The 26,042-nt window shown below is 40.6% G+C and overlaps 1 protein-coding gene across 1 annotated transcript in view; it reads right to left on the reverse strand.

Moving 5' to 3' along the window:
- Window positions 1–5,518: 5,518 nt before the first annotated feature.
- The window catches only part of LOC126161897 (zwei Ig domain protein zig-8-like), a 208,473-nt gene continuing 187,949 nt past the window's right edge, over window positions 5,519–26,042 (reverse strand). Inside the window, exon 6 of the mRNA XM_049918051.1 lies at window positions 5,519–6,019. Within this exon, the coding sequence (XP_049774008.1) occupies window positions 5,835–6,019 (185 nt within the window). The 3' untranslated portion in view covers window positions 5,519–5,834. The remainder of the gene's footprint in view (window positions 6,020–26,042) is intronic.

Raw genomic sequence — 26,042 nt, forward strand, 5'->3', positions numbered from 1 at the left:
GGTACATATGTATTCAACATTTGTGCGAAAAAGAAATGATAATGATATCATAATGTATATAGCTTCAAAGGAAATTAAGGAGATTATCATCTTACACAGCAATGACCCAATTGAATTACAAATGATTCAATGAATGAGTTACATGTTTGTATAACGAAAATCACACAGAATTAAAACATAAAAGGAGATGTCTTTGAAAGAGAGTAAACCTCCGTCTGTTGATGTAGTTCGTTATGAGATAAGAATTTATCTAAACAAAGTAACGTGCATCTATGTAACTTCATGTACACAAAACTGTTTATGGAATTTGTTCTTGCAATGTAACATCAGACACATTGTAAATTTACACACAGCACAGGGCGTAGATTTTGGCAGAAATTGGGATACAATGGGGAACAAGCAGGCCCCTCTGAACACATCACTGAAACAAAATAATTAATAATAGACGTGGTATAAGTGAAAGTGAACCGTCATGTGGAATCTTTGCAACAAGACACCAAAATTCGACATTTATGTACCTATATCCCGACCTGTTCCAGGCGCAATTTGTGCCACGTATTAGAGATATGTAGAAACTTTTACTAGATTTACAATGTTAAGGATTGAGAACATGAAGGACTTCATGCAGCGATCGGTAGTCGTCTCTAGAAGAACAGTGAGCTGTACTGATCATTCATTGTCCTCAATAAACAGGTAAGTCGAGAGATAAACAGGTGGACTAGTACTTTTATTTAAAATAAACAATTAAATCTGATAGTTAAATATTATTGGACATGTAATATCCTCACTACTTTAATGTTACTTTCCTTCTTAGAGCTTTCTATAATAATAATAATAATAATAATAATAATAATAATACATCATTTATCGTCTAGAAAATGTATGTCTGCCATTTTTAGTACGTTCTTAACTTTAATAATTCTTTCATAATTTTCTGTTCAATATCATAAAAATATTTTGGAAGTAATTCAGGGTTTCCATGTGACTAATTTTATGTGTACAGCATACAACAAAAGGAATTTTATGAATCTGGATGTGTTTTCCTTTCATAACAGAAAAGTAATTCATATGAAAATATCTTAAATAGTTTTATCAAATTGTCGTACATTTTTATTTATACGTTTCCAATTATAAGTTCACAAGACCTGTTCATAAGATATGTACCTCATACAGTCTCAGAGTCCAAATGTCCTCATCTTGCTTCAAACCGCGGATGATCATTTCAGACTATTAAATGTGTTCTTATTTCATATATTGTCTAATCGTTTTAGATATGATCAAGCATCTCTGTCATGAGGAAACCTGTTAAATAAATCAATTCGTAAAAGGTTCCTCAGTGGATGTATACCAATGGAACTGGTTCAAATGATTGAGCAGACCACGGAACTGGTGACATCGTACATATTCATCTGGCGTCGTTGATATCGGCATGTGCATCTCAGACATTATGGTATAAAACTGTTATAGCTTGTCCTGTGTAATATATTCTAGACTTTTTTCACCAATGTTACGACTAGAAGAAGCTATGTAGGACTTCGCCAGCAGGTACTTTCTATTGCAAACCAGATATGACAGATCGTTTCCACCTTGATCGTGTCTGGTGAAACTCGTCCAAATTCATATACGTAAATGGGTTTCTGAAGGTTAATTACAATCCAATTTAATCTGTTTTTCCTGTGAATAAAACAGTTTTGTTCTTATCAATGCCCTCCAGCATAAAATAACTGCTCTTCTACAAAACACTTTAAACTTTTTTAAAAGTTTTATAACTTTTATTTGTATGTAATTCCAAAATCTTGTTCGTGTCAGGACCAGGAAAACGTGAGCTGATGCAGAATATGCTGTTAAGAGCCCACTTCCGCTATGTCTTTTTGCCGCTCGACCTTTTACCCGCTCCGCTGATCAGCTCTCTCCCATATCCATAGACAGTGGAGTGTGGTGACCCTTCAGATAGCCGAAGCACTGAATATTTTGATTCATTAAAATTTTAAATTATTAAAAACTGAAATCACAACTGTTAATAAATCAAACTGACATGATACCAGAATAAATAGACACAGTACAAATTTATAATACTATAAGCAAACGTTTATAAAGTATTATTAGTTTCTATCTATAAACTCATCCTTGACACTTCAGTGTATCACCTTTACAAGACCCATGGAGTTGAAATTCTATTCTTCGCATGTGAGACGGAAATTTGGTGGCCACCTCCTAAAAGAAAATTTTCATCCTTCTGAATTCTCTTAGTAGGCTAGCCTCAATTGAAATAATTCCTAGCTGAGACAATCTCTGTCTTTGCCATTAGAATTTCGAGACAATCTTTTCATACTATTAAGAAAAAAAACGACCTTTCTACTGAGACGCTCTCACAGGAATGCTATACAGTATTAATATTAACATAGTAAGCTCCTGACAGCTTATGTTTAGCTCTGAATTAGTGTCCATCAGTTATGCAGGTTCACTCATGGTTTTGTATATAAGCTCTTCATGACTGTATGCTAGTGAGTTACTTTTCAGTGAAATGGCGTTGTACAACTTTGTAGTTGCATCTAAGAGGTTTTGGAAGCAGCTTCCTGGGAACTAGTTACGATATTGTTTATAGTTTTAGTTTAGAATAACTTTGAAATAATAGACCCCCGGTGACTATCAGTGTTAAAGAACACTTCACAGTAGCTACATTTATGGTTGATATTCTCACTGTTCGAAACTTACAATACTTGAGACGCAGTTTCCTGGAAAACTTGATATTTCGCGACTTAGAGAGGGTACAGAGCGGTCAGTTTCTTTTAAATTTCTGTTTACAGTACTAAGTTCTACTTGCTTTGTTTTGAAAGATGCAACACATAAGTGACGTAAAATATTTTTTAGAATGTATTCAAGAAAAAAGAAATAGATAGGACAACTTCTAACGTGCCTAAAGGTACTAATTGGTGCAGAAATATCTGAATCAATTTCCTGTGTTTGTTAGGCAATAGCACGAAACACATCAAAAAGTTAACTTCTGCTCCTGACTTTGTAGAGTGAGAGCAAGAGATGAATACATGAAGCATGCTCAAAAGGATGTATGTTGCAGTCATTATTCGGGCTTGTACTGGATAAGGTATCATAGAGGAGAATCGAAGCAGTCATCAGACTGAAGACCACAGCAATAAGAACAATAACAACAGTACTAGTTGTATACCAAAACAACAGGCTCGCTGAGTATTATTTATTATTATAACATAGGCTTTGCCTTTAAAAAAGTAATGACACAGAGTTAAGAGGTGGTGATGGTGGTTAGTGTTTGACGTCCCGTCGACAACGAGGTCATTAGAGACGGAGCGCAAGTTCGGGTTAGGGATGGATTGGGAAGGGAATTGGCCGTGCCCTTTCAAAGGAACCACCCCGGAATTTGCCTGAAACGATTTAGGGAATTCACGGAAAACCTAAATCAGGATGGCTGGAGACGGGACTGAACCGTCGTCCTCCCGAATGCGAGTCCAGTGTGATAACCACTGCGCCACCTCACTCGGTTAAGTATACACACTTTGTACCACAAATGTGGCTACCTAGAAATTTTAAGCACACCTTCACAAATAGCATGTAATTCTCTTTTAAGTGTCATCAGTTCATTTTACATATCAGGAGGAAAAGTTCAGTGCATATACACTCCTGGAAATGGAAAAAAGAACACATTCACACCGGTGTGTCAGACCCACCATACTTGCTCCGGACACTGCGAGAGGGCTGTACAAGCAATGATCACACGCACGGCACAGCGGACACACCAGGAACCGCGGTGTTGGCCGTCGAATGGCGCTAGCTGCGCAGCATTTGTGCACCGCCGCCGTCAGTGTCAGCCAGTTTGCCGTGGCATACGGAGCTCCATCGCAGTCTTTAACACTGGTAGCATGCCGCGACAGCGTGGACGTGAACCGTATGTGCAGTTGACGGACTTTGAGCGAGGGCGTATAGTGGGCATGCGGGAGGCCGGGTGGACGTACCGCCGAATTGCTCAACACGTGGGGCGTGAGGTCTCCACAGTACATCGATGTTGTCGCTAGTGGTCGGCGGAAGGTACACGTGCCCGTCGACCTGGGACCGGACCGCAGCGACGCACGGATGCACGCCAAGACCGTAGGATCCTACGCAGTGCCGTAGGGGACCGCACCGCCACTTCCCAGCAAATTAGGGACACTGTTGCTCCTGGGGTATCGGCGAGGACCATTCGCAACCGTCTCCATGAAGCTGGGCTACGGTCCCGCACACCGTTAGGCCGTCTTCCGCTCACGCCCCAACATCGTGCAGCCCGCCTCCAGTGGTGTCGCGACAGGCGTGAATGGAGGGACGAATGGAGACGTGTCGTCTTCAGCGATGAGAGTCGCTTCTGCCTTGGTGCCAATGATGCCGTATGCGTGTTTGGCGCCGTGCAGGTGAGCGCCACAATCGGGACTGCATACGACCGAGGCACACAGGGCCAACACCCGGCATCATGGTGTGGGGAGCGATCTCCTACACTGGCAGTACACCACTGGTGATCGTCGAGGGGACACTGAATAGTGCACGGTACATCCAAACCCTCATCGATCCCATCGTTCTACCATTCCTAGACCGGCAAGGGAACTTCCTGTTCCAACAGGACAATGCACGTCCGCATGTATCCCGTGCCAACCAACGTGCTCTAGAAGGTGTAAGTCAACTACCCTGGCCAGCAAGATCTTCGGATCTGTCCCCCATTGAGCATGTTTGGGACTGGATGAAGCGTCGTCTCACGCGGTTTGCACGTCCAGCACGAACGCTGGTCCAACTGAGGCGCCAGGTGGAAATGGCATGGCAAGCCGTTCCACAGGACTACATCCAGCATCTCTACGATCGTCTCCATGGGAGAATAGCAGCCTGCATTGCTGCGAAAGGTGGATATACACTGTACTAGTGCCGAAATTGTGCATGCTCTGTTGCCTGTGTCTATGTGCCTGTGGTTCTGTCAGTGTGATCATGTGATGTATCTGACCCCAGGAATGTGTCAATAAAGTTTCCCCTTCCTGGGACAATGAATTCACGGTGTTCTTATTTCAATTTCCAGGACTGTATATATGACCTTCCCATTAAATGTAGATCTCGTCTCCTAAAAGAATCGTTTCCTTAAATCATGTTAAAGAATAACATGTCAGATAATACTAAACATATGATTGAGTAGCACTATAAACCAATTCCGAATAGTCCTATGATCACAAACGTTTACATATGTAAATATGTGAATTGTACCTATGAGTGGAAACTATGATTCCTTTACAGCATGTGACATGTGCTACATGTACTACCAAGACACATTTGGTGTAGAAATATACATTTTGATGTGCATATAAATGTACTTACCATCAAAAAGATCTGCAACAAATGGTTGATGAAGAAAAAGTGTGTATTTCTTTCAATGACGTAAAGAAAGACTATCTTCGGTTCTATATACTAGGATGGGGCACTTAACACTACGCTCTTGGATGATTATGCAGTCGCAAAAATATTTGCTATTCCTTTATTTAGTATCACAGGTACAAATTCATCATCTGTTTGGTTCGCTAAACATAATAGTGCACATAATAACCGATGAGTTATAGCGACATAGATACAAAGTCACAGTCGTTGTTTCCTAGAAAAATACCATTGCTATTAGCAAATATATATATATATTATTCTTTTGATTTCTGTTAGATATCTATAATTCAGGCATAAAATTTTCGCAGTGTCATTCTCATACAGCTTGTAGTTCCTTTTGTTCGAGAGTATGTTTTAAAAGTGATGTCTCCATGCTAGCAAGGAAACACAGATGGATATTCACACTCCCACAGTGGGTATTATCTGACAGGCATGCTGTGGGCAGCATTCGCGTGTCGCAGGCGGCCAAAGAGCCAGGAGTAGTAGGCTGTGGTGGCCGCGGGCAGCAGGTTTACCAGGGGCAGAATCCACCCTAGCGTCAGCAACACCCGCTGGGCGGCCCGCCCTGAGGCACCACTACGCTGCATTGCCGCCGGAAGGTCACCTGAGGAAATCAAAGTTTCAAATTCATTACAAAACAGGTAATGACAATATAAATGATGCACATGGAGCTGACACCAAAAATGAGCTTCGTCGAGGAAAAGAAAAGATATTCGGTTGCCAGACATTCGAATGATATAAGATAAGGGAGACACGAACGGAAAGAAATGTTTCCAGTGTCGCCAACAGAAAGGACTAAAGTGAAGGCATTCATTATCTAATGTTACAAGAGTGTTGGCATAGTAGCTGGACAATACAACAATTAAATGAATGAGTTTGATACATAGCACAGAAGCATTACCTTGGTAGATCGGCGTCTGCTTTGTGAATCAGTTTTGCAAGGGCTTTACAAGTAGCTAGTTTGTGTGGTGAACGGGTCTGCTGATGATAAGAATGTAAGAGCGTCAAAGTAAGAGTAGATACCATGTGAGTACATTGTCGTCAGTTGCAGAATAATATTTTTCCTTTGACAGATATTTACATACCGGTATCCAACCCTCTCCCCTTTCAGATGATCGAGTTTTGCTAGCAGTGGTCACATTGCCGATTTTGAGCAGTTAATTTTAATGCAACAGTTCGCATTTAAATAATATGATTATTAAGGTTTATGGAATGTTGATGGCGATGTTATGCTTATTCCAAATGATGTAAAGAACGATGTGATAATGGTTCTTGGATATGGTGGGTACATATTGAGATGTTGGAGGTATTTCGGAGGATGTTTTATGAAAAACGATGAACATCTTTACGGGCAGGAATGTACAGTGATTGGGTCCCAGTGATATAACGATCAAGGCTAGTGGTTAAGCACCGAACCAAATTTATTGTGGAATAACACCTTCAGTCAATGACGAGAGCCCATGAATCTTCCTTTCACGATACGTTTATTGTATACGTAGTGGCTAACGTTGTTGGGTAGTCAAACGAACCAGCTTGTAGCCACTCATTATAAGGTTTACAGTTGAAAACTACTAACACATTGTAGACGGCGTGACATGCACGCTGTAGTAACAGGACTAACGTAAGAATCTCTTCACTCTCCACACATTGAAGTGAATAGTTGCTGACCCAATGCGAAATTGCTCTCTATCCAATTTCACAACTGGCACACATGTTTTTGGCGTCCGGATAAAGAAATTGGAGACGTACTTTCACAAATGTGAATCTTATTAAACAAATACCCTTGCAGGAGGCATCTGAGTAGAACAGGTTTTCAGCTTGGTACAACTGTTAAGGTAAACCATCTAAGTGGTAGCACAATGTAATGAAGGAAAAGAACAACGATATGAACCGACTTTTATCTTCAAAAGGAACAGAACTTGTTCACGAGGGTGAGGATCCAGCAATATATATATTATTACTTTCAAATTAAAGATACGTCGTACGCAATGTTTTGTGAAATGTAATACAGCAGCCTTAGATACATCCTTACGAGTGTCAGACATGGAAACCATAACTCTAGCCTTAGACCTCATTTCGCTTTGGAACAATGAGAGATTTGTCACTAGATGGTCGATACTCTCAACTCTTCATCTGTAATTTTTCGGACGACAGCCGGTCCACCAGAACAGTAATGATTAAGAGACACAAGGACTCTTCATAAGTAATTCAGTGACCCCAGACTAGAGATGGGGGTACCAACACGTAGCCAATGTTTGGTTAATAGGCCCATATGCCTCCCTCCATACTTGCACGTAAGTACACGTAATTTTTTGGAAGCGTTATCCCGTTTGCAATGAATCAACATATGATGTTCCAACATGACAGAGACCGAGCTCAGTTTGCGGATCTTACTCAATACCTGTTGTTTATGTACCATGAAATACGAACAGTAGGGATTCGTGGCTACCTTGCTGATCTGAAGTGTCTCGTCATGTCTTCTGGCAGGTTATACGCAGCTCGTCACAAATTCCTGTCCTGTGCCAACCTCTTGCGACCTAGCCCTTCATTTATCTGCTGATTGTGTCTCCCTCTACAGTTTTTAGAGTTTACAGCTCCCTCTTGTAGCATGGAAGTTATTCCTTGATGTCTTAACAAAACGATCCGTCATTGTGTCCCTTCTTCTTGTCAGTGTTTGTTATGTATTCCTTTTCTCGCCGATTCTCCGCACAATTTCCTTATTCCTTACCTTATCAGTCTACCTAATTTTCAACGTTCTTATGTAGTAGCACATCACAAAGCTTTAATTATCTTTTTTCCGTTTTTTCAAAAAGGCCATTTCACTACCGTACAATGCTGTGCTCCAATCGTACGTTCTGAGAAATTTCTTGCACCGCCGGTCATGGGTCATTTTGCTGCATAGGTAGCAGAATTCCTTAACTTCGTCTACATTGTGATCACCAAACATGACGGTAAGTTTATCGCCTTTGTCATTTCTGCCACTTCCCATGTTCATCTTCCTTCGATTTACTCTCAAATCATATTCTGTATTCATCAGACAGTTTATTCCATTAAGCAGATCCTGCAATCCTTCCTCCCTTTCTATGAGGAGAGCAATGTCACCAGCGAATCTTATCATTAATATATTTTTACCTTGAGTTACTCTTGAACATTTCTTTGTTTTCTTCAATACTTCTTTGTTCTATAGATTGAACAATAGGGGCGCAAAACTACATTCCTGTCTCACACCCTTTTGAATCTGAGCACCTAATTCTTGGTCTTCCTCTCTTATTGTTTACTCTTGGTCCTTGTACATTCTGTACATTAGCCGTCGTTCCCATAGTTTACTCCTATTTTTCTCAGTATTTCGAACATCTTGTAACGTTTGACACTGTCGAACGCTTTTTCCACGTCGGCAAATCCCAAGGATGTGTCTCTTTCTTTGGTCATATTTCAGTTATCAACGACAGTGTAGGCTCTGGCTCTGAGCACTACGGGACTTAACATCTCAGGTCATCAGTCGGCAATGTAGGAATTCTCTCTCTAGCATCTTTATTTCCTAGGTTACGTGTAAAGTCTTGTCTACAAAACACTTGTTGAGGTTGAGGAAGGGATGCTGACGAATATTACGGATTCCACGACCATTTTTTAACAACAGGAGAACTGTATGAACGGATACGAATGAGCATTGTGTAACGATGTGATACGTGCAAAGAAGCAAGTACAAGCCACATTTTCTAAGATTTATGACTGTAGCACTCGTTGAAAGCTTTTGAAAACAACAAAATTGTTGCAAAAACTGTGTTTGATAGGCTTTTTACCTTAGCAAAACATTAAAAATTCCAAGAAGATCACATTTCCTCTCATGGCTTTCGATTACGTCGTTTTCTCACGTGGTCTTTCTCTCTGAATCATTTCATAGTCAACTCGGCTAACCTGCAGCGTTAGAAATCTTTAACGGTTAACATGTGTTTTCTTACTCTGTACCAACGATGTAAATGTATTCCATCTCACTACTTCAGACTTCTCGATCTATGATTACAGGTATGTGGAGACATCCCACAAATGATCGATGTTAAAGGGATCCCTACTCTGTCTTGTTTCGAAACATCTCCCTTTGGCTGGTACATGTTATCGTAATGTGTTCGTTTCACATGTGGCCATAGTAGGAGTTACGTCCACCACTTATGGGTCCTGATGCCATATGGAGCCAATCACCTGCTGTGCTATATCCTACCAATGGCATCCTGTGTATGTGGTGTGGCAGGTCATAGGATCCACACAACGCCCTCCGATCTTCGGCAGTTTCCAGGTTTGACGAGCCTGTACCTCATTTTGACCTCACGAGCCGGTATGCATCCCATTCCAGAGCTCCAACCAGGGGAAAACCAGTGACCACACCATAAACTGTACCCCTTAGTTCCACATCGGAGTGAGACTCGCTCAGCGACCAGCAGTGGAGGTGGACCATCATAACAGCAGAATGAGAATTAATATTATGAAATGCTTTTCTAAGCTCTGGCGTCTAGCGGCAGCAGTACAGGCAGGCGGTGGCTTAACAGTGTTTATAGCACGGCCCTTCCTACGGCTTCAGTCGCCACGGTTGAGAGAATTGCCTGCAGGAGGGGCTTCGGTTGAGATTGTTCCGAAGTCTAATGTGTGGCTTCGGCGCCGCCTCAAAGTTAAGCGGTACTCAACACTGTCTGTTGTTCGGTGCGAGAACACAGAACGCCTCCTACTTACGTTACAAAAACCAATACAGCTCACATAATGAAACTGATTACGCCAGAAACAGATACCTACAGTCTCTCTGATAAGTTTACTTGGATCAATGTACTGTGTCAGTTCTCAAAAGGAGTACCGAAAATATGCGAATAGAGAACTCTGATTAATATCATGAAAAATTTTTAGCACGCTACCTTGTGTAATGCCTAAGCTACCGCATGAATATCCGGAAGGAGCGAATGTAAAACCATTTCCGCTTCTCCCGATTTTCATTTTATCTTAAAACACTTCTGAGCTGGTCGACGCGAGCATACTGGGAGCAGAGCACCACGGGGGCAGAGAGATATTTAAGGCCCTCTCCGCTCCTTTACATATTGGGTTATGTTATCACTGTTGCGTGATTCCTTCTTTCCGGTGGAGAATTATAGCAACTGAAGCTGAATTGCAGTGCAAAGTCGAGTACATTTCTATCTCATTTCCTGTCTCGTGGATCTCTCGTATTGATTTGAATCCTTGGCCTGCTCGTGCCTATCGCTAATTCACACGCAATATTGAAGCAACCTCATTTTAGGGGTATTATCATATGGCCATGTTCCAGTTGTCTTCATTCTAAGAATATTGGTGGTTAATCAAATGAGTAAGTAAATTTGAAGATTGGTTTGGTCAAAAATAAAGCACCTGCCCAATTGTTTTAGTCATTTGTATATAATTTTGTTTAGGAAAGTTGGCTAACCATACCTTAAAGGATCTGTGTTCTTACCCTTAATAGGTTCCTCAGCTGATTAGAAGTAATTAGAGTTCTGATGGGAATTGTATTGACACCTGTACTATTTAAGTAAAGCTTTACTTGAGCATATTTACCTAGTCATATTCAAATTTTAAGTGTTATGGCTATTGTTCCGTTTAAAGGAATTTATTTGTTATTTGTCCAAGTGATCTGGCCTTGTAAGGCAGTCTCCTATATTATTTTGATGGAGATTTTATAATGATTTTAATTTTAATAAAATATGTAGCAACCACCACGGATTACTATTGTGATTTTGGTGTGACACTACCATTACACATGTCAACTTCCTTGGATGATACGGACTATTGCTTAAAAGGTAAACGAGAACATCTATCTACAACGCACTTAAAACAGAACAGTTGGTCAATTTGTTATATTTGATTAACGTTTTGATGAACTTGGCACGAATTCAACGTGTTGCAAGCTCGAGGTAGTGAGTAACCTCTATATGACCATGAAATGTTTTCGCAGTTGAGAATATGGGCTACTATTAGCTGTGAAATGGAATGGCAACAACAGATATTTGTGCTGTACCGGGACTAGATCCCGGATTTCCCACTGATAGCGAAATGTCTGCCGGCCGCGGTGGCCGAGCGGTTCTAGGCACTACAGTCTGGAACCGCGCGACCGCTACGGTCGCAGGTTCGAATCCTGCCTAGGTTAGTTAGGTTTAAGTAGTTCTAAGTTCTAGAGGACTGATGACCTCAGAAGTTAAGTCCCATAGTGCTCAGAGCTGTTTGAACCATTTTTTTTTTTTTTTTTTTTTTTTTTGCGAAATGTCGCCTTACCTTTTAGCTATCCAAGCGCGGCTCACGATCTGACCCAAACTTTCATACGTCGTCAACCATTTGTCTACATGCTGTACTCTTACATTCATTACGTATATTCCGGTACATGGGAGACATTTTACATTAATTCTGCTGTCTTTCCATTACGTAGCTGATGTTAGCCAATATTCGCAACTGCGAAAACATTCCATGTGTTTCATGACAGCTGTAGTGACCGCAGTACCTATCCCTTCGGACATAATCGCATGTCCGAAGGAACTTCACATCGTAGTTCGGAGTAGTACAGACACTGGAACATAGCATCTATATGATCACTGCTGCATAACTACTACTGCCCGTGTTCTCAAAAGCCAGAGAGTGTATCCATTACGCAGAAACGCCTTACATGAATGCTCTTCAGATTCTCTGTGACGGCCTTGGCTACAGAATTCTGGACCTGTGTTATCGATGGGAATTTGTAGGACCCCCCACCCCCCTTGGTCTGGGGTGCTCTACACAAAAGAAGCAGCTACTCGGGTAGAAAAAAAATTGTGGGGTGCACTAGGTGGCTTTTTAGGCTAGGCGGTAGTTTGAGGTACTATCATGGACACCCGACAGTCGATATTGATATAAGGAAAACTGACAGCGTTCAGAGTAAAGACAATTTTATCAGTAAACTGTCGAGGTACTCCTAGTAACGTTACCGATTTTACTGCCCTCAGGAATGTTCTGATTCTCAAACTATTCTTAGGATCTGAGATATTTACTGACTCTTGGAATGTTCACTGGACAGACAGGTTAGACGCCGTAGGAGTGGGAGCGTCCATTGCAGCCGAGAAAAATATTGTCTCTACTGAAGTTGAAATTAAGTGTGATAGAGAAGTTATCGGGTCGCACATAACAGTTCTAGATGAAACCAAGTTAATTGTTGGGTTTTTGCCGACCGACTGACTCCACTGTGACAGTTTTGTAGTCATTCAAAGAATGTCTATGGTCAGCTGTGGATAAATACCCAGCTCATGCAGTACTAGTTAACCTACGGAGTATAGATTAGGACGTGTATGGATTTATTGCGGGGTATAGAAATATTCTTGTGAAGTACTCCTGAACACGTTTTCCGAAACTGCTTTGAGCAGCTAGTTCGACAGCCAACACGAAATGGAAATATCTAGGTACTTGTAGCTACAAGCTGGCCGCGGCGGCCGAGCGGTTCTAGGCGCTTCAGTCCTGAACCGCGCGACTCCTACGGTCGCAGGTTCGAATCCTGCCTCGGGCATGAATGTGTGTGATGTCCTTATGTTTAAGTAGCTCTAAGTTCTGGGGGACTGATGACCTCAGATGTTAAGTGCCCCAATGCTCAGAGCCATGTTGTAGCTACAAACAGGCCGGGGTATGTCTGTGGCGTCAATACGGAGATGGGTGTTAGTGATCACGATGTCATTGTAGCGATAATAGGAACGAAAGTTTATAAATCAGTCAAGAGGGCAAGGATAGTGTCTGTACTAGAAATAACAGATAAGCAGTTGTTAGAATCTCACTTAGACATTGAACTGCAATCATTTAGTTCCAGAATAATTGCCGTAAGGGAATTATGGGCAAAGTTTGAACGGATCGTAAATCGTGTTCTGCACAAGTATGTGGCCAGCAGACTAAGGACGGAAATGAACAATCGTGGTTTAACAACGAAATTCGAAGGATGTTGAGGAAACAGAGGCTGTTGCAACCTCAGTTCAAAAGAGTACTGCAAATGACGACAAAGAAAGATTAGTAGATTCGTGCGTCTGTTACAAGGTCTCTGCGCAGAGCACACAATACCTGTCACCGTCATACCTTGGCTAAAGATCTGGCGCAGAACCCGAAAAAAAATTCTGTTCCCACGTCAAACCGCTAAGCGGGTCTAAGGCTTTCATCCAGTCCCTCGTTGATCAGCATGGCTTGGTAGTAGAAGATAGCAATAGGAAAAACAAAATTTTAAAATCCACTTTAAAGAAATCGTTCACGCAGTAGAAAGGCACAAACGTTGCGTCGTTTGACCATCGCAATGAGACCCTTAAGGATGACATAGTAATAAATATCCCTGGCTTAGAGAAACAACTGAAAGAATTGAAAACAAGTAAGTCGCCAGTCCGGATGGAGTCCCGATTCGGTATTGGCCCCTTACTAAAATTGCATTTGTCGCGAATCTCTGACAACCGCAAACTGTCAAGTGACTGGAAAAAAGGGCACGTGACTCCTGTATATAAAAGAACAGGTCCGAAAAATTACGCACCAATATGCTTAACATCGGTTTACTGCTGAATTCTAGAGCATATTCTGAGGTCGAATATGATAAATTGGTTGGAGACCGATAAGCTGATATCCACGAATCAGAACGGCTTTAGAAAGCATTGAAAGTTCGAAATCCAGCTTGTTATTTTCTCACATGATACAACGAGAATTATGTCGACGAAGGCTGATTCCATATTTCTAGATTTCCGAACAGGAATCGGCAACGTACCCCACTGCAAAATGTTAACGGAGGTACGTAGATATGGAGTAGGCTACCAGATAAGTGACTGGTTCCAAAACTTCTTAAGTATAAGAATCCATTGTTGGGTCCTCGACGGAGAGTGTTCAGCGGCGGCAGGGGTAACATCAGGAGAGCCCCATGGAAGTGTGATACAACCTTTACTATTTTCTGTATGCGTAAATGATATAGCGGACAGGGGCGGCAATCTACGGTTGTTCACTGATTATGCTGTCGTGTACAGGAAGGTGCAAGACAAGAGGTTGTAGGTTGATACAAGATGACCCAGACAAATATCTAGTTGGTGTGATGAATTGTAATTGGCTCTTAATTTAGCAAAATGTAAGTTAAAGCGTGTGAGTAGGAGAAACAAATGTAATGTTCGGATATAAACTTAGTTGCGTTCAGCTTAACAGTTTAAATATCTCGGCGTAACGTTGCAAAGCGATATGATATGGAGCGAGCATGTGAGAACTGTGGTAGGGAAGGTGAATGGTCAGCTAGAATTCATTGGGAGAATTTTAGAAAAGCGTGATTCATCAGTAAATGGGCCCGCATATATGGCGGCCTGAAAGAAGAGATCGAAGCAATCTAGAGTATAGCTGCCAGATTTTACCGGTAGGTTAGATCAGCATGCAAGTGTGACGGATATGCTTCGGGACCTAAAGTGACAATCCCTGACGGGAAGAAGACATTCATTTCGAAGGACAGTAATGTGAATATTTAGAGATTGTGCATTTGAAGATGACCGCAGAATTATCCAATTGCCACCAATACACTGTACATTTCGCGCAGCGACCACGAAAGTGTTGTTGTTGTGGTCTTCAGCCCAGAGACTGGTTTGATGCAGCTCACCATGCTACTCCATCCCGTGCAAGCTTCTTCGTCTCCCAGTACCTACTACCACCTACATCCTTCTGAATCTGCTTAGTGTATTCATCTCTTGGTCTCCCTCCACGCTGCCCTCCAATACTAAATTGGTGATACCTTGTTCTATTCTAGTTGTGCCACAAATTTCTCTTCTCTCCAACTCTATACAATACCTCCTCGTTAGTTATGTGATCTACCCATCTAATCTTCAGCATTCTTCTGTAGCACCACATTTCGAAAGCTTATATTCTCTTTTTGTCTAAACTATTTATCGTCCACGTTTCATTTCCATACTTGGCTACACTCCATACAAATACCTTCAGAAACGACTTCCTGACACTTAAATCTATGCTCGATGTTAACAGATTTCTCTTCTTCAGAAACGCTTTCCTTACCATTTCCAGTATACATTTTATATACTCTCTACGTCGACCATCCTCAGTTACTTTGCTCCCCATATGGCAAAACGCATTTACTATTTTAAGAGTCTCCTTTCCTAATCTAATTCCCTCAGCATCACCCGATTTAATTCGACTACTTTCCATTATCCACGTTTTGCTTTCGTTCATGTTCATCTCGTATCCTCATTTCAAGACACCATCCATTCCGTTCAGCTGCACTTCCAGGACCTTTGCTGTCTCTACCACGAAGGTAAGATACGAGAAATTGTGTATAGTTAGTCGCTTTTTCCCCGCTCTGTCTGCGAGTGGAACAGGGAAGGAAACGATCAGTTGTCGTACAGGATAGTCTCCGCCACGCACCGTACGGAGACTTATGCAGAATGTTTGTAGATGCAGATGCAGATGTAAAAACATCACACACTCATACAAGGACTACTAACACACACAAGACCACTGTGTTTGGTCACCACCAACCCACCCACCCACCCATCAAGAACAACACACACACAGGCACACGTACACGCACACGCACACGCACACACACACACACACACACACACACACACACACACACAGACACGACTACTGTCTCTGGCAACAAAGGCCTCGATGGCCAGAGCCAGCGGTCTTGGGTATGTGAGTTGGTTTTTCCTGGATGTGTGTGTGGTGGCCAAAGGCAGCAGTAGTGTGTGTTTGTTGTGCTTGGGTGTAAGTGTGTGTTTTTCTAACATTAGAAGAACGCCTTTTGGCCTGTCTGCGACGGAGCATCTCTTCTAAATGATAAGTAGCATTCTATTCTTTTAATGAAATTCTGATTATTCCATGCTCGATTTTCCATTGTTTGATTCAGTCTTGTGAATGATTTCATGCGATCCACCACGCATTCCTCTCCTGCTCCTAGATTTCCGTCTCAGAGTAGCACCTGGATCGCACGTTCTTAATTATTTGCTGACTACATTCCAACGTCTCTCTTCCTCTACAGTTATTGCCCTCTCACACCTGTACAGTAGCACGGAGGTTATTCGCGATGTTTCGTTTGTAGGGCGCTCAACTGCGCGGTCATCTGCGCCCGAGGGTATTCTCGGATGCTTTAAAATATTTTCAGTCACTTCTGCTCGTCAGTATCTTCCGTACGTTCCTATTCTGCGGAGAGCCGCCTCATTCCTTAGCAGGTCACCTAATTTCCTACGTTTCTCTGTAGCAGCACATCTCAAACGCGTCGATTCTGTTCGAGTTTTCTGTCCATGATTTACAACCATTACATTCTGTGCAATACAAGTACATCCTCAGCAAGTGTTCCTCAAATGAAGGCCTGTGTTTGATATAAGTAAATTTCCCTTGGACAGGAATGCGCTATTTACCAGTGTTAGTTTCCTTTTACCCTACTGCCGGTGCGCCTACTGTTGTCACACGTGCAGGTGCGTTGTAAAAATTACAACATGGTCATTTGTCAGTAAAAACTTGTCATAAACAAACTATTATATTTGTTGCAGAAAGCTGTTCATAGTCACTCTCTTCAACATTTATGATAAAATGTTTGCTCTTTCAGTTCTTTAAATACAAGTTTAGCCACTTTTTCTGGCATATGTTCACCTTCATAGCACATTTCACAGACAATTTATTTGCGAATTAATTCCGGAAATGTTCAGAAAAGTGAAAAAGTAGGCAATGGCCGTCTCCTTGTAATTTTTGAAATGGAGTATCACATTTTAGCTATAATGGCCACTCCACCTTTTGTCGTGTTGGACCCAATTATGATTTCAGGTTTGTGTGTTTTTTCATCTGCTGTTTCCATGTCATCCATAGCAGACAGAAGAGTGATAGTTCAGTTTTTACAAGGAACATATGAAACTAAGGTCTTATCCCACTGAAATCCAAACACTGCACTTTCAATTTCTTTTGTTTTGTTTGGAATTCCGGAATAATCTCAGGTCTGTTCTTTGTTATTTTACCAGTGCAAGCGATAGTCTTCTGCAGCAAATCTTCATAAAGGAGGTAGATTGTGTACCAATAGTCAGTTGTAAGGTTCCTGTTAGAATTTTCTAAAGGCGCCACATATCTTTTCACTATGCCTTCAGGAGCACTAGATACCCGATATTGTCCTTCGGTTGCATGCCGCAATAAACCTTCAGATTACTGCAATAAAATGTTTTTGCATCATACAGAGCAAACATTTTTGTCCCGTATTTATCTGGTTTGCTGGGTATGTACTGAATTCCTCTACAGCCGTCTCGGTAGGGGCGAAGCATTTCATCAATATTGATGAATTGAACAGGCTGTAAGAACATTGACAATTAGCAGCAAAAGCATCCCATACTCTACGAATTGCAACGGACTTACCAGTTTTTCTCCTGTCATCCCTCGTTTCCACGTCAACAAACCGCATACAGCTTAGAAAAAAGAGAAACCTATTGTAAATCATTGCAGGTCTAAGCAGTAGCATTCGTGTTCCGTCTGCTACTCAGAATACCAGGACATCAGCATTACGGCATTTTCTTCTTCTTCTTCTTCTTCTTCAAAGAAATCCTGAACTCAGCTATTATTTCGTCACTATATTGCCTATTTTCCGCGAGAATTTCTGTGTGTCTTGCTGTTAATTTATACAGCTATTTCTATAGATTACGATATCATCCACGAAGTCAAGGTCAGTTACTTTCAAGAAAGCACTAAATTTATCAGTTATACCCATCACCTTTCTCTTCGGGTCTGATGGAATTTGAAGAATGTATTCTTCTGTTGATTTTCGATGTTTTAGCACACTCGCGTTTACACTAATGTGAAACTTTGTCTATTCAATAAAGAACCATCGTACATCTGCTGCCTCTTCAGAACTATCACCATCCTCACCCTCAAGTTCAGATTCATTGCCATGGTGCTATTCAGTGCTTTCATCACTCAGATCTTTCCTCCAAGTCCGGAAAGTCTGGATAGATTTTATCATCACCTTCTTCGAGCAGCTTGCCAATATCTTCGTCTGATACACCCTTTTAATTGGAACAAAACATCAAGGAAATGAAATGAATAAATATATTCAGACGTCGGTGTAACCAAAGTAACGTTTAATGTGTATTTGTAAAAACTAAAAATAAAACAACGAGCAAGTATAAATAACTTCTTAGTACCCCTTCCTCTGGACACTGACTTCTGGAACTAAGCTTGCAACTGTCACATGAGCAGGTGCGCGTTGTACTTTTTTACAACTTCCGACACGTCGTTCTTGACAATTGAGAAAACAAACTGAGAAAGCTAACCAGACGAACTGAAGTCACATTGTCAAGAAAACATCAACAATGGAATATATGCCAGCAATAGCTCAGAGTTAAGGCATCGATTATGCATAAAAACTGCTGCTGTTGTACTTTTTACAACAGAGCGCCCACTCGAGGGTTTATGTACCCCTTCCTTCGACCCTCATTGGTAATTTTGCTTCCAAGATAGTATTCCTTAACTACATCTACTTCGTGATTACTAATTTTTATGTTACGTTCCTCGCTGCTCTCATTTCTGTTACCGCTCATTACTTCTGTCTTTTTCCGGTATACTCTCAGTCCGTATTCTATACATAACGGGTGCTTCATTCAATGAAAATAACGAGAGACAGTAGCGTAGTGACGTAGTCCTTCCTCCAAGTTACATTTAGCCAGGTGAGTGTAAAATTAGATAAATTTTGGCATATAAGACAGCGGGAAGGGTGGGTGTCAGGTAATTTTTCCTTCAGCTGCGCTCTCATTTGGGGTATAAAGTTGTTAATGTAGATGAACATTGTGTTTGTACGTGGAATATCCTTTATCGGTTGACATTAAGGTAACAACTTCGTCATTTCTTCGTTTTCAATCCGCTGGAAACAATACGATATTTCTCATCACTACTATTACACTGCAGTGTTTATGTGTAGATGACCTTACCGGTCTGTCTAGGTTTGTTGTGTGAATTTGTTGCAGTAGTGTTTCTCTTATTTCGCGAGTGTACTGAAAAGGCGACTTCAGTTTTTACTACCGCTATCGTAATATTGGACACAAGGGGGGGGGGGGGAAATTAACAAAACTATTAATCGTAAAAAAGAGTGTGACTGGCTTCTGACAAATAACAATGCTGCTAGCTGACAAACGAAGCAAGTGTAAGCAGATTATACGAGTACATCAAGTTAGCAGAAGCGCAAATAAATCTTATTTTAAGCAGACAGAGAAAATATATCACTTCCAACGGGTACATTTTTCCGTAATTGGCCTTGTTTGTTATACGCTCTTTGCTCAAAGCATTCTGAGAATTACAGAGCTGGCATCCGAGCGATAATGACTCATACAGTTTGCTTTCGTGAAAAGAGCAAAGCTTCTGTGTACATTCTAGTTCCATTCTCATTCTTCTACAGAAGACATATGCTTGTCCTCATCATTGTTTTTAAGCGTCCCGTGATAATATATTCCGGCTTGATTTGTTACCATAGATATGCTTAAATAATTTATGTATGATAACTCATTTCACCTGAAAAAACGCCACACGATGATGGATCGAAGCAGGTGACACATTTTTAACAGTGAGGATCCGATAGCTGCATGATTGTTTGATAATATTTTTACTTTGTGAGAAAGATACAACATGAATTTCTTTATTTGAATGTGGCGTATGTGATCAGTAGCACACTTTTCGTAGACATGAAGGAAGACCACAACATCTAATTATGAAACATTTTTATTATAGGCAGTAGACTGCGATTTGGATGTTGGGGTAGACGCAATAGAAAAGCGTCGTGACGTTCACCCGCTCTTCCCTCCTCGTCGGTTTCTTGGTCACAGGACACCTCAGTAGCTATTCCGTCATACAAAATGTGTCTCATTATATAATAGCAGTATAAGATCTAATATGTCCAGCCTATTGTCTACCTGTGCATTATCGATCTAGTAGAAGTCACTAATAAAATTCTCGACGTATTCTTAATTGCAATTGTTTTCACTTTCTATTTCTTCTATGTTAATTATTTTTTCTTCTTTTATCAGCAAACATTTTTCAATTATTCACGCTCATTGGCACTCAGTTATCTTCCTCTCCTTATTTTATTATTTGCGTAAGCTGTAACACATTTGTTAGCATCTTATTCATCATATTTTTAATAGTAGTTAAACTATGGGAAATGGGCATATTTCGGTCACTATTCTGCTTTTATTATTATTATTATTACTATTACTATTAGTATGTGTAACTCATTATATCTGCAACTGATGTATTAATTTTAGAAATAAACTGTAGCAGTGGAGGACTAGGTGTAAGAAGCAACCTATACGTCAGAACCAAATGCATAAATGCTATTTTGTCGAAAACTTGCGTTCTGAGCCAGTGGCTGTGTACAGAATGTAGGTTGACTCTAATATAGAAGGTAACATTTTGTCACATCTTGTTTTGGGTTGCAGGATACCACCACACTAAGGAGATTTCATCAGTTGGGAAAACAAAAGGCGGAAGCTAATGTAAAATTTATCTTAACGTGAACTAGCAGTCTCAAGACGAACCTGTCGGTTAGAAACCGGTAACGGCGCTATTTAAATAAATAAACACCAATCTAAAAAGTGGCTAGTTGCTGTTATCGTCTGTGTAAGAGTAAACGCATAAAAATGCAAAAAATACAGGATTTGGAAAAAAATTAAAGCTTGTTACATAGGACATTAGCGTTGTTATGTGCCAATGAAACTTGGATCGATCAAACACAAACCTCGACGACAGATGGGAAATGGAGGAAATCCAAATGAAAACAGTTTTATAATCTGACCTGTAAAAGCAAAATCGCTCTGTTTTCATGTTTTTTTATCCAGGGTGTTATACGTAGTGGCAAAATTAGAGGAACTGTGATTCAACGTCTTCTCCTTTCTTCTTCTGTACTGTGTTCTCTTTACTTGCTTCAGATAAGAAAATTGGATGATTTTTTTTTCAGAATAACGAGCTTATGCGTATCTCGATGTCTATTTTACATAACTGAAAACAAATTTTAATTTTAGATGCAGTTGCACTCCGGCTAAATGAGTATCCTACACATTCCTAAATTCTTACTGTATCGGACGGCGGATAACACCATAGCCCGTGAAAGGCAAATTCGATACCTAGTTCTCTCAGTTTTAAACTACGAAAACTTTTTACAGTTACTACGGTCTTTACGACAGTAACAACAGAAAGAATAACACCACGTAATATCAGAAGCTACCTGCGATACTGCGTGTGTATGAACTTCATATTGACTTTAGTGACATACTGGGATAGTCGAGTCAATAAATGAAAATAGATTAATGATTGTAATTAAATTTGAGGAATGACATGGACGATTTCGTGCAAAGAGTTCGCTGTTGGTTTTATAGTCTTTTTCTAATGTACCTGCATTGTCAATATGTCTCCTCACGACTTATAGTGACTAATTTGACTGGACGTATTTCAGAAACGATTTAAACTATTGGTGTTTTGCTGTTACATAATGGACAGTCTATTCTTGCTTAGTATTTTGGTTTGCAGGAACTTTGATTGGAGTAACAGTTTCGGTAAACAGCCTTTATTTCTTTTGGTTTAGCTCAGCAAGATTACATTTACTGAAACTGCGTAGGTAATAGGAGAAACTGGTTTCAGTACAACTCAGGATTCTGTGAATGGTAACTTTGTGAGGAAAAGTGCAGTGAACCCCCCACCCCCACGTTAGTGTTTCACAACACAAAATTGATGTTGACATTTATGGGGAAATCAGGGTAGATAATTTTGTGGATACGTATAGAGTTGTGATGTTTGGCATTTTCTTTCAAACTCTAAGAGTAACAGCGCACTGTTGTCTTCGTAGTGTTGCATCAGTTGTGACTGAAGGTGCATCTACAATGAAAAGTCTTATCTGAATTACGTATTTTTATCGTATTTTCATATGAATACACTAAAATTAGGGACCTATGGTACTGTGAAAGCAAGGGTGGTTGCGATTTCGGAGTCGACTTATGAATTTTGAGAACAATACACTGAAAGTCTTCCATGAGATGAATATGACAAGGGTAGGAAAAAAGTATAGCTATAGCAAAAAAATTAACCAAAGAAGCTAGGGAAAGGAGAAATAAATTTAATTGATAACAATGCTTACGAAGATAACGCTCAATATAGAAAAGTTTATTTAAGTTAATATTATATAAAAATAAAATAGGAGATTTACCTTTTAAATGTCTTTTCTTCAGTTTCTACATTTTTTTTTTGCTAGAAAAGTAATTTTCTGCTCAAAGTATTCAACGTATTGCTCTGAAACTTTTATAGGTTTCTCCCAAGCCATACACAAAGTAAAGAATGAACCCTTTCAGCTGGATTCATTTTGTATAAATTTCACTTGGCAAAGTTGCAGCAAAATTGGGTAAAGCAAATTATAGAACTCTTCGTGATAAAAGAAAAGCAATTTTAATCAGCGTAACAACGAGACTGTATTTATTGCGTGTTTGCGGGTGTGCAGCAGAGTTTTTGTTTTATTTTGTGCACACTATTACAACTCACCAGGTATGTTCTTCAGGGGCATTGTAGTTGGAGGGGGACAAGGGGGCGGATGACGAGGAGGCAGGGGTAGATGGGGACAGCAATGGGCGAAAGAGGATACATTGGTTTTCTACACTATGCACTTGATCACACACTTCACTACTATGTATATACCTATTCAGTTTTATATTGACATGGTCTTAATAATTCCATCAAGTGGGGTTTTGAAGTATAAATACTTTGTTCCATGAATGAGGAGGCATATTGGTATCTTATACTATGTACATGATCCAGATTGGAGTAGTACATAAATACCCATCCCTATGCACTTAGTTTTATATTTATATGGTCTTAATAATGCAGTCATGTGGAGAGCTCAGCATAAATAATATGTTCGATAAACATTTTAATTAGCAAAATTACATTGAATACATTCATTTTTTCAAATGACAAATAACATAGATATTACATTTATTCGATATATTTAAAGACTGAAAATTAATATCAATGTTAAATGACACTTTACCCATGCTTGCATCATACGGATAATAAATTCTACATAATGTAGAAATGTGCCCTAAAGGACATTTTAGTAGTTTCGTTAATTTATTCATTAATTCAGAATTTTTTGCTATCTCCAACAATTTTAATAAATTCCATATTTACCATTTGTGAAATGACCGTATTCATAGCAATTTTAAGAATTTAAAGTGTTTGTGGAAAAAAAATGGTTCAAATGGCTCTGAGCACTATGGGACTTAACTGCTACAGTCATCAGTCCCCTTGAAGTTAGAACGACTTAAACCTAACTAAACGAAGGACAGCACACAACACCCAGTCATCACGAGGCAGAGAAAATCCCTGACCCCGCCGGGAATCGAACCCTGGCACCCGGGCGTGGGAAGCGAGAACGCAACCGCACGACCACGAGATGCGGGCTTTATGGAAAACATAATGTACACTTTCAGAATTGTAAAGGCTGTATCAGTGTTAAACTTATTGTACGTTTCTGTTATACTGCAATGCAGTATAGCACACTGATGTACCATCTTTTACCAGTTCACACCTCCCATTGCCCACCCCGGCCTCTCTTTAACTGAGAGTCATTCCCTCCTGCTGAGCCCTCTTCCCTCGAGCGCCCCGCTCCTGTCCCAGTGTTCAGTTTTATATACATTACGTAGTTGCAATTCCAGGTCCATATTGAGTAACAGTGGCACCATTGAACCTGTGTTCATATGAATGATTTGCCAGAGAACGCAGAACAGGGAATCAGCGATCATAAAGCGGTTACTGCATCGATGACTTCAGCCGTAAATACAAATATTAAAAAAGGTAGGAAGAATTTTTTGTTTAGCAAAAGTGACAAAAAGCAGATTTCAGAGTACCTGACGGATCAACACAAAAGTTTTGTCTCAAGTACAGATAGTCCTGAGGATCAGTGGACAAAGTTCAAAACCATCGTACAATATGCATTAGATAAGTACGCGCCAAGCAAGATCGTAAGAGATGGAAAAGAGCCACCGTGGTACAACAACCGAGTTGGAAAACTGCTGCGGAAGCAAAGGGAACTTCACAGCAAACATAAACATAGCCAAAGACTTGCAGACAAACAAAAATTACGCGAAGCGAAATCTCGTGTGAGGAGGGCTATGCGAGAGGCGTTCAATGAATTCGAAAGTAAAGTTCTATGTACTGACTTGGCAGAAAATCCTAAGAAATTTTGGTCTTATGTCAAAGCGGTAGGTGGCTCAAAACCAAATGTCCACACACTCTGTGACCAAAATGATACTGAAATAGAGGATGATAGAATAAAGGCCGAAATACGAAATGTCTTATTCCAAAGCTGTTTCACAGAGGAAGACTGCACTGTAGTTCTTTCTCTAGATTGTCGCACAGATGACAAAATGGTAGATATCGAAATAGTCGGCAGAGGGATAGAGAAACAACTAAAATCGCTCAAAACAGGAAAGGCCGCTGGACCTGATGGGATACTAGTCCGATTTTACATAGAGTATGCGAAGGAACTTGCCGTGCTTCTTGCAGCGGTGTAGGGTAGGTCTCTAGAAGAGCGTAGCGTTCCAAAGGATTGGAAAAGGGCACAGGTCATCACCGTTTTCAAGAAGGGACGTCGAACAGATGTGCAGAACTATAGACCTATACCTCTAACGTCGATCAGTTGTAGAATTTTGGAACACGTATTATGTTCGAGTATAATGACTTTTCTGGAGACTAGAAATCTACTCTGTAGGAATCAGCATGGGTTTCGAAAAAGGTCGTGTGAAACTCAGCTGGCGCTATTCGTCCACGAGACTCAGCGGGCCATAGACACGGGTTCACAGGTAGATGCCGTGTTTCTTGACTTCCGCAAGGCGTTCGATACAGTTCCCCACAGTCGTTTAATAAACAAACTAAGAGCATACGGACTATCAAACCAATTGTATGATTGGATTGAAGAGTTCCTAGATAACAGAACGCAGCATGTCATTCTGAATGGAAAGAAGTCTTCCGAAGAAAGGGTGATTTCAGGTGTGCCGCAGGGGAGTGTCATAGGACCGTTGCTATTCACAATACACATAAATGACCATGTGGATGACATCGGAAGGTGAGAGGCTTTTTGCAGATGATGCTGTGGTGTATCGAGAGGTTGTAACAATGGAATATTGTACTGAAATGCAGGAGGATCTGCAGCGAATTGACGCATGGTACAGGGAATGGCAATTGAATCTCAATGTAGACAAGTGTAATGTCTGCGAATACATAGAAAGATAGATCCCTTATCATTTAGCTACAAAATAGCAGGTAAGCAACTGGAAGCAGTTAATTCCATATATTATCTGGGAGTACGCATTAGGAGTGATTTAAAATGGAATGATCATATAAAGTTGATCGTCGGTAAAGCAGAAGCCAGACTGAGATTCATTGAAAGAATCCTAAGGAAATGCAATCCGAAAACAAAGGAAGTAGGTTACAGTACGCTTGTTCGCCCACTGCTTGAATACTGCTCAGCAGTGTGGAATCCGTACCAGATAGGGTTGATAGAAGAGATAGAGAAGATCCAGCGGAGAGCAGCGCGCTTCGTTACAGGATCATTTAGTAATCGCGAAAGCGTTACGGAGATG

The sequence above is a fragment of the Schistocerca cancellata genome, chromosome 1 (genome assembly GCF_023864275.1).
Source record: "Schistocerca cancellata isolate TAMUIC-IGC-003103 chromosome 1, iqSchCanc2.1, whole genome shotgun sequence".
NCBI classification, from domain to species: domain Eukaryota; kingdom Metazoa; phylum Arthropoda; class Insecta; order Orthoptera; family Acrididae; genus Schistocerca; species Schistocerca cancellata.